An 11,403-nucleotide genomic window follows, 5' to 3' on the forward strand; every position below is an offset into this window, starting at 1 on the left:
TTAAGAAATATACCAGAATACTGGATATACCGAATAAATGTATATCAGACAAATAAATTGTTATAAACTATTGCGAAAATGCTCGCCAGTCATATCATAGAATATCATGTATACCAAGGGGATTTATTTTCATTCACTATTCCCTTGTTTAATATATAATAGGCTATAAATAAAGAATGAAATCTGTTACAGTTCTTAGTAAACGCGAAAGTAATAGATGTAGACCAATGGGTTGTTTATAACGAATAAAGTGCCTTGGCATAAAGATACAGTTTAAAAGTTTCAGTTGGTTTGTAAAAATGATTGTTACAGAAAAAATCAATTACATCGGATATTATATTGCTTTTTATCGTGATGCTTGATTAAAGATCATAAGTGAATAATTATAAGACATCTGAAATATCGAATTCTTCAAAACAATGCAGTGCAAAAGCCAGCCAAATTTCACACTGAGATTTCCGCCTTCATTTTTAGTATTTATTTCACGAGTGGTCTGGAAAAAAACTGAGCTTCCTCTATCTTTAGCAGGAAATCAGTTCCGAGTGTTTCTTAGAGACAAGATAATGAGATTTTAAAATCTTCTACATACAATACTTGCTAAATTTATTATTCGGCTTCATTTCGCAAAATAACCATTTGGTATTAAAGTAAACTTTTATATTTTTGAGCCTCCTAATTAAATATTACAAACTTGTGACATTGGTTTTAATGTGGGCTCGAAATTAATGAAAATGCTGAGAGTATCTTGTGTTGGAAGATTTTTATATCAATCCACTCAATGATTTCGAACTATTCACCATTACATGTTAAATAATATCTTTAGTTGTAAGTCGAGTCAAGTGGTTATTCAATCCAGTTTTACTATTACAGTGGAATCATACTGTTCGACTCTATTCACATTTATCCTGTACTAAATGTGATAGAGGTTGATATTCGTAAAAACTTCTTAGAGAAATTGGGAGATTTGGCAATCATATCTAAAATCAAACTGGCTACAACAAAGGTTTCTGTTTTTCCTTTGTATTTTTAGTTAGAGACTGAAGCCGGGTAATTATAACATTAGTATTTTTTTTTCAAGTGGTAAATGTAAAGCTATCCTAATTTGGAGTATTATTTTATCAGGAATATGTTTGCTAATTGATTCCTGTATTCGTTTTAGCTGAGTTTCATACATCTATTATTAGATAGCACTTCCTTTTGATGCATTTTTACTCACATATGAGGTTTCTTTCTTATCGCACCGATTTCCGATTTTAACTTCAATTTTAAAATCCTCGCCTAAAACAAATCTCTTCAAATTTTATAATACCTCTATTCCGCATGCTACAGATCCCTTTAATTACAACTGGTAATTCAGATACACCTTATTTATAAGAGACCATAATTTATCTGCCTGAGTTTTTATCAAAAGATCTCTCTTATATTCAACAATGTAGTGAGTATATTGTTTTAAATATTTTACTAAAATGATCTGAAGTTCATTTTATTTTTTAACTAGAATAATTTTAAAGTAAATATACGATTTAATCTTATACATTCATCTGCTTTGAAAGTTATCGTATTAATACATATTTTTGGGATATATATGACATTATTGCAAACTAATTATTTAAGATACGAAAGAAAATTATCTATTAGGGTCCTTTAGTCACCTCGATTGGACAATCTTACAACTTTTTAATTGCTTCTTCGTCATAGTTTCCGTATTAGTAAAGAAGAAAATTTATATTTTTATTCAAAATATTTATCACCTCTCTCCTAATTATTTCAATTCTAATTGCTGTTGGTGTATGAAGAAGTTTGACACTGCTGCTTTCATCTGTACCTCATACCGGGCCATTGGTTCATCCGGTGTTGTGGAGAGGAGAATATCCAGTTACTTTTTGAAGACATCCACGTCCACATAGTGTAGGTTTCATAATTTTTTCAGCAGAATATTGAATAACTGTGAGTCTTTGAGCTCTAGGTTATTGCAGTAACTGGTCCTGACTTTAGATGGGGTGGGCGATACCTTTGGTACAATACAATGGCGTCTAGTTCGGGTATTTGTATCACACACAATGTCGAAATTAGCTAGAAACTCTTCCAGAATTTTCTATATGATAGATTGTTACATATCTGCCTTCGTTCCAGGAAGCAAAGTTGTAGTTTTTTCAGCCTTTCCCTGGAATTTATTCACTGCACTGCTACAGCCTTTTTAGTATAGTGACGATGGACCACTTCAAGCTCTGCTCTTAGTTTGACACTATGTGACGACCACAGCTGAGAGCAATAGTCCAGGCATATGAAAATAAAAGTCCTCCACATGGTCAACATGACTTCTTGGTCTCTTGTCTTAAAAGACGTTTGTGTGTATGTGTGTGTATGTATGCCTGTATGTATGAATTCGTTTGTGCATGTATGAATACATATATGAACATTATCATGCATAGATAGGCACATATATAGGAATATATATATATATATATATTATATTAATATATATATATATATATATATATATATATATATATATATAAACATATGTGTGTATACATACATACATACTTACTTGCATACATACATACATACATACATACATACATACATACATACATACATACATACATACATACATACATACATACATACATACATACATACATACATACATATACAGAAACTCCACGACTGTTTTATATGTCCAATTTTCGAACGAAATTTAAGGAACGAACCAGTGAACTGTTTTCAAGAGTATTCAGATAACAATAAGCTTTTCATCAGGTGCATAAGTAAGAGGGATTTAAAATGAATTTTAAAAGGTATTTCATGCCAGCAGATGTAAAGATATAAATCAGCCAATTAAATAACAAAGTAATAATGCTGTACAATTCATTCAAGTTATTTAAGACATATACATACAAACACAAATACATTCACATATATATACATATACATATATACATATACATATATACATATATACATATATATATATATATAAACACATACACTCACACACACACACACACACACATACACACAACACACACACCACACACACACACACACACACACACACACACACCACACACACACACATATATATATATATATATATATATATATATTATATATATATATATATATATATATATCACTGTATGGACCAGACTGTCGATGTTGTTGTGTATATACCATTGATAATAGCGTATTTCTTCGCATTGCTGTACTTTTCGAAGGATACTATTCCACATATATACATTCACATACACACACACACACACACATATGTATATACATACATATATATATATATATATATACATATACATATATACACATATGTAGACATGTATATATACATATATATACACACACATATATATATATTTAAAGAAGGAGGTTTGTAACCTTTATTGGAACTTATATATATATATACATACGTATATTCATATATACATACATATATACATATATATATATACATACACAAGTACATATATATATATTATATATATATATATATATATATACAACATCCGTATATATATAACCATACACACACACACATATATAATAATATATATATGTAATATATATATATATATATATATGGAGTGGGTGAGTAATTGTCTATTGCAAAGTATTCCATACCTCAATGTAGGTTTCATACAAATATCAAGTATTTTTATTTGGGCTACGTAAAATAAAAATATCAGGCCATGCTACTACGTACAGATGAAAATAAAGTTCTTGTTATAGTCGTCGGAGGTATTATAAAAAGTGTTGAGCGTGGCTTTAAATAGTTTATTAACAGAAAGCCACTACCTCGGTACATAATTAACAATGAATTATTCATAGATTTTCAGCAACCCCAAACATCAAAATATCTTCAAAAATATCTTCAAAAACATATTCCATATTTCGTTGTACAGTTTGGAGAAACCATTGAACAATGTGTCATATAAACTTACTCTATAACAACGTATAAGTCGCTCAGTTATTGCTCTTCTCTCGAGAAATGGCTGCACAAGTCTCCCACATATCGCATCCCGTCCTCTTAAAATTATGATGGTCGCATTGTAAAATGTAGTCGATTGTACAGTCAGAATCTAAACGGTATTATCGAAGCTAGGGTTCTTTTGATCATGTGTCTACTGGATCAGGACTAAACTTCTACAAATCAACCACGACATTATAAAATCTCTATATATATAAAGCTGAAGTTGTCTGTGTATGGCAGGTTTGGTAGCCTTCAACTAACACTATCTTCTCCGAGACCCTGCGATGCAAGTTGACCAAAATTGAGAGTATAATAGAAGAAGGCTTGCTCTTCCCTCCGTAGAAGAAAAAATTCAAATCGGACCATGTTAACACCAAAAATTATTTCTATGAAAATCCCTATTTTTTACGATTTTTGACTGCTGTGTCGCCATTTTTCGGTGTATTTCAACCAGAAAAATGTTCACTTAAAGAGAATAACAAGCTACATAATGCAAAATTTTTACTTTTCAAAAATCCCAATTCTAAAGGGTTGAAACAAACCCAAGCAACGCCGGGCGATACAGCTACTTTTAATGAAAAGCACGATCTCAACCAACAGGTGTCGCGCGCGCACACACACACGCACATTTATTTAATAACACTTTGAATCAACTCCACATTACTGAAGTTTTTGCAGGCATGGAAGACATTTACAATAACAGTTATGTTGACGTGTTCTACAGCTACGAAACTTCAAGTAATCTGGAGTTCAGTCAAACATGTAACTCGTACCAAATGTGATAAATCCTACTTCCGTTTGTTTACTCACTAGTATATATAAGTGTGTGTCTGTGTGTGTGTGTGTGTGTGTGTGTGTGTGTGTGTGTGTGTATGTGTGTGTGTGTGTGTTAGTGTGTGTGTGCGCGCACGTGTGTATTGTGTGTTGTGTGATAATTCGTTAAATCTCTATTTGAAACTTTTTTTATTTGTTAGCGTTCATTTAGACAAAGGTGTGCAATCGAAAGTCAGAATAGCGGGAAGATAGATCATGAGTTTGAAAGAATACATACGCATACACTCAAACACACACACACACACACACACACACACACACACACACACAACACACACACACACACACACACACACACACACACACACTTATACATACATACACACATACATTCATGTACAATACACAAAAATGCACATATACAAATATCTATGCGTTTAAAATGGCTCATTGAAAAAAAAACGTACACACACTCACACACGCACATCTCGCTCAAACATTTAAGATTGAATTTAATCTTTGTAACCTACCTTGAGGCTTTGTAAGTAAACTTGTCTGGTTATCCAGTTTTGCTTCCATTCTGGTTAAATCAGCTATAAGACGATGCTCGACGAGTCCTGTGTGGTTTTCTAAGATTGTATCGAGTACATTGAAGTACACACGAAGTCGTACTTCTACAGCTTCTGCGATAACGTCAACTAGCTGCCCTATACTGACGACGTTGCGTGGTCGACGGTCTAACACCCCTCTCACATACTGGCTTCCTCCTGTGGACGTTAAGATATATACTGTAAAGGTTACCCACCACAGAAAACGGTACATTTTATTGCCGTCGTTCAAATGTCGGTAGCTTTATGTTGTTCTTATGTGTATCTTACGGTGAGTTAATAGCTTTATAGTCATACGTTTTTCAGTAAATTAATGGGGAATTAGTAGCTTAAGAAATCTCAGTACCGAAACTCGTTTATCAATAATGTTATTGATGATGCTTTTGTTTTATAAATCTTTTTTCAAAGTTTTTCAAAATATTTTGTCTTGATTAACGTCGTTCTTATTACATGATGCCATGGAGATTTTTTTGAGGCCTAAAATATAACATACACTTCCTTTTTCCTTTCTCCTCCATTCATTCGAGTAGTTAACGGAGCTAGTCAAACACACCTTATGAAAATTAGTTTACAATATAATTTAGAGATCATCCAGAGACTTTGCACTTAGCCACACAGGTAAATTTTCATACAGGTAAATCTTTGGTTTTTCATCAGGTTTTTCCATCCAGAAAAATCTCTTTTTGATATAGTTTTAATTAATCAGTTCATAGCAATTATTAAAACAAAATAGAAATATAATAAATAACGGCAATGGGGACATTAGACGGTAGACCATTTGTTGTTGTTGTTTCAAATTTTTCCTTTGGAAAAACTGTATTTGTTTAGGTAAAACTGAAAGCTCGTAATTTAAGACAGGTAATAATCGTTCAAAGTATCATTTCATTATGATGCTAATTAGATTTCGTCATCTCCCATTCATACTATAATTTGAGGAACGTATCGTTTAAGAAGTAATTAAATAGAATTCTTCAGCTGGAGAATAATCTTATTTTGTTAAAGCAACAAATTGAAAATCTTTGATAATCGTTTGAATAAGGATTATTCCAAGAACATTGTATTTTGCCAGAACTGCATTACTTGTTACTCTCCTGGTATTTGAATTCAGAATTTTAGCCCGAAATATCAAAAGAGTTCATTCAGAACGAAATTCTTTGAGCTTTTATGAAAAAGCATTTACTATCATAATTATATATTGTGGCACCACGTCGTTGTAATTGATCTATTTTTCCTTTACGTACGTCGCTGATTCTAATTAAAAAGTCACGTTTTATCACATTCGAAAGTTTCTTTCTATTTTCCCTTCATGAACATAGTTCGCGATGGCAATAAAGTTCCTGTGAGATAAAAATCAGCAAACATAGACGATGTTAAACCAAGAAAACATTGTTCTTTCCTAGGATAACTGAAGTTGTGCTTCAAGTTTCTGTCAGACAATTATTTGTTTTCAATAATGTACCCACCTTGCAACTGTCATTTAATCAACTACCCAATGCCCTGTTAAAAGACCTACCCACCTGGTAAGGGGCTGAGGACTTCTTTTGCAACCAATAAATATAACGTACATTTCATCAGACTCCTCCTCTTCTTTCCATTCCCCCTCTTTCTCCCTCACTATGTACATACGCGTGTGTGTGTGTGTGTGTGTGTGTGTGTGTGTGAGTGTGTGTATGTGTGTGTGGTGTATATGTGTGTGTGTATAGAAAGATAGATAGATAGATAGATAGATAGATAGATAGATAGATAGATAGATAGATAGATAGATAGATAGATTGTTTTCTTTATTGCCTTTGTGCACGTGTGAACATGCGTGATTGAATATGTATAGAAAGCTAACATATGGTAGGTGCATATGTATTTATATATATACATACATACATATATATATATATATATATATATATATATATATATATATATATATATATATATACATAATATATATATACATATATTGTATATATGTATTATATAGTATATATATATTATTTATAATATATATATATATATATATAATAGAGAGAGAGAGAGAGAGAGAGACATATATACATTATATATTTTGTATAAATGCATACATATATACTTATACGTGTCTGTATGTACTTTTAAATATATACATATATATATATATATAAGTATATATTAAAAGTACATACAGACTTTTTTTTTCTCTCCTTTTTTTCTCTCCTTCTTTCTGTGTTTCTCTCTCTGTGTATCTTTCTGTGAGAGCGTAGGCTCGAAACGTTAAAGACTTGTTTTATTTATATTTCCTGAGCGCCATACTAATACAATGTTCGTTTGTTTTCCACTGCCTTCGTTTTTGTTATTTTCATAAAGCTTCCCGTTATATATATATATATATATATATTATATATATATATAGATATATACGCGAGAAAGAAGCAACAAGAATGGATAGGTTTTTAGTACGATCGTTTCATACAAGGACAGGTTTTATAAAAGTTGCAAAGATTACAGCATATAAACGAGTCCGTACTCATCAGCTAAAATACATGTAAGTTCTCCAGACATCCTAGTGTTGAGGCTATACTCATGAAGTAATGTAGAAAATTAAACAGATTTCTAAAGAACTTTAATGAACTTTAGAAATCTGTTTAATTTTCTACATTACTTCATGAGTATAGCCTCAAACACTAGGATGTCTAGAGAACTTACATGTATTTTAGCTGATGAGTACGGGACTCGTTTATATGCTGTAATCTTTGCAACTTTTAATAAAATGTCCTTGTATGAAACGATCGTACTAAAAACCATCCATTCTTGTTGCTTCTTTCTCGCTTATAATCACCACACACATTACTGTATTGTTAAATCAGTATAGTTTTTTTGGTGCATCTAAGTTAGGTACCATATTCAAGTAAATTTTTTAAATTAACTTGAATCTTTATTGCTCTTGTATATATATATATATTATATATATATATATATATATATACAGAGAGAGAGAGATTCAGTGGAAATTAGGTACTTGAGTTGGAGCACCAAGTCGGTCCAGTATTATCCGCACAGCTGGCACTGATACACACACTCAATACTCACACACAGATAAATAGGTCCGTTTATATGTGTGTATACTAATACGTAAATATATGTATGTGCATATATCCATATATATACTTTATGAATATGTAATATATAATATATATATACAACAATTGAGGCAAAATTAATTAATTATTAATCAATTTCACCAAGGTTCAGTATGCAAAGGACCATTCAAGGCGAATTCAAATTATTACATTATATAAAGGGCTTAAGCCCTTTATATAATTATATATATATATATATATATGAAATTATATTAGGAATGTATTGTAAATCAGAAACAATCTACAAACGTGACCAATATGCTAAGTTTGAAGCGATATACAAAAAGAAACTTCAAGGATAATTGAATATATATATAAATATACATATATATATATATATATATATATATATATATATATATATATATATATATATATATATATATGTATATATATATGTATATATGTATATATGTATATATATGTATATATATATACATGTATATATATATATATCATATATATATGCGTATATATATATATATATGTATATATATATGTATATATAATATATACGTTTATATATATATATGTTTATATATATGTATATATATATACATATGCATGTGTGTGTATGTATATATATATATGTGTGTGTGTGTGTGTATGTATGAAGAGTAGGCCAAAATGACGGTGTTTCAAACGTATTGTCTTAAATTTACAATAACCTAGCGTCATATTCAATATATATATAGAAAATAGATCTAATTAAGATGTGTGTGTGTGAGTGTATGCATGTGTGTGCGTGTGTGTGCATACACACACACACAAACCACATACATATATGTATGTAGATATGCACACAAGCGCGCGTGCGCTGGCGTAGCTGTGTGGTAAGTAGTTTGCTTCACAGCCGCATGGTTCCGAGTTCAGTCTCACTGCGTGGTACTTTAAGCAAGCGTCTTCTAATATAGTCCCGTGTCGACCAAAGCCTTGTGAGCGTATTTGATAGACGGAAACTGAAAAGAATTGTGCATGTATATGTCTTTGTGTTACAACTTTTAACATAGCAATTCGGCAAAAGACACCGATAGAATATGTACCAAGCTTTAAAAGAATAAATAATGGGGTCAGTATACCCGCAATCGAATGACTGTAACAAAGAAAGGAAAAAGGATATAAATATATTTATATATTTTAGAAAAGCATCGCGTTCAAAGGATGAGAATATCGTCTTTATACTGAGCATAAGAATAATATAATGGTAACACTATTCAATTGTTTAAATATGCCTAGTTCAACAACCCCGGAGGTCCACATGGTTAGGAGCATAAGCAAAACAATAGTCAAACTATCCTGGAATCCCTGAGTCGTAGTAGTCAAATTGACAGAGAGGTCTAAGGTGTGGTGAGGAAGTGGGATTATGGGGAAGGGAGTAAAGAGAGGTGTACGAATCATACATTGAAGAGTTCAATTAAGCTTAACTCGATTATTAGCTGGTTTATATTAATGTCACCTATTGAGTCACCTTGAAGATATAAATATTTATATATATATGTATCCAGGTTCGATAATGATACGAATAAGGAGTCCAACGTAGGTCGTGTATTAGCAAGTATATATATAAAAAAATTAACAGAATGAGATAAAAAAAATCCAAGGCGGTGAATAGTCTTCAGAATATTTATAAAGAGAAGGTCACACAGACGTTTCCGGGATATTTTATATGTCCCTTCATCAGAGACGGTGCGAGAAAATGTTTAAGTAATAGTTATTATAGAGAAGATATGAAATGCAGTGAAGTGGATGAATGGAAACAGACGTGAGACCCGTAAGGATACTGTATCTGTAGTTCCATTATTTAAGCAGAATGGTGTATATATAAGTTTCCTGTATCTTTTGTGTGAGTTCTAATGGTGTTTATAATTGGTCATTCCAAGTATAGAGTCTTTCTGTTTTCATTCCTCCACTTCACTCTGTATTTCATATCTTCTCTATAATAACTGAGATGTACTCGCATAGCAAGTGATTTGATCTGAGATCGTGTGCTGGAACGAAAACAATTGCAGCGTGGAAGGTGTTTGTAAGCCATTTAAGAAACACACAAAAGCCGTTCGATTCACTTCTACATTTAAGTTTAATTTGTCAAAATATTTTCGTCGCTAAAATCCGCGACCTGTTCACTGACAAAAATCCGTCAGTGAACAGGTGGCGGATTTTAGCGACGAAAATATTTTGACAAATTAAACTTAAATGTAGAAGTGAATCGAACGGCTTTTGTGTGTTTCTTAAATGGCTTACAAACACCTTCCACGCTGCAATTGTCTATAATAACTATTACTTAAATATTTTCTCGCATCGTCTCTGATGAAGGGATATATATATATAAAATATCCCGGAAACAGCTGTAAGACGTTCTCCTTATATATGTTCTGAAAACTATTCACCGCCTCGGATTTTTTAACTCATTCTGTTAACTTATATATGTGTATGCGTGTATGTGTATGTGTTTGTGTGCATATATATATATAAAGAGAGAGACAGAGAGAGGGGGGAAACACAGACAGAGACAGACAGACAGACAGGGACGGGTGGATAGACACATAAATTAAACAGACAGCCAGGAAGACGTACGTACGTGCGTACATACATACATGCATACATACATACATACATGCATGCATGCATACATACATGCATACATACATACATACATACATACATACATACATACATACATACATACATACATACATACATACATAATGGCCGCTTCTCCGTGCTTAAGTACTGGATGACGATGTTGGAACGTCAAGCGATGCCTGTGCATCACACTTGCTTTTTAAAGTGGGGAGAGGCCTTGCACACAACCAATCCCACTCTCTGATCAACGATGACAGATATCCCAAAAGGAAGAACTAGTCAAGATCATTGGCTGCCATCGAGTCGCAGGTATTATATCAGAGATTTTCTACTCCTAGAGCGA

At 32.0% G+C, this 11,403-nt stretch overlaps 1 protein-coding gene across 2 annotated transcripts in view; it reads right to left on the reverse strand.

Moving 5' to 3' along the window:
- Window positions 1-6,888, reverse strand: part of LOC115209361 (fibrinogen-like protein 1) — a 67,167-nt gene extending 60,279 nt beyond the window's left edge. Inside the window, exon 1 of one of the 2 annotated variants that reach the window (XM_029777736.2) lies at window positions 5,290-6,888. In XM_029777736.2, coding sequence (XP_029633596.2) covers window positions 5,290-5,581 — 292 coding nt within the window. In that variant the 5' untranslated portion in view covers window positions 5,582-6,888. The remainder of the gene's footprint in view (window positions 1-5,289) is intronic. The other variant, XM_029777735.2, reaches the window with a different exon arrangement.
- Between the last annotated feature and the right edge of the window lie 4,515 nt (window positions 6,889-11,403).

Source organism: Octopus sinensis, linkage group LG3 (assembly GCF_006345805.1).
Source record: "Octopus sinensis linkage group LG3, ASM634580v1, whole genome shotgun sequence".
Lineage (NCBI taxonomy): Eukaryota > Metazoa > Mollusca > Cephalopoda > Octopoda > Octopodidae > Octopus > Octopus sinensis.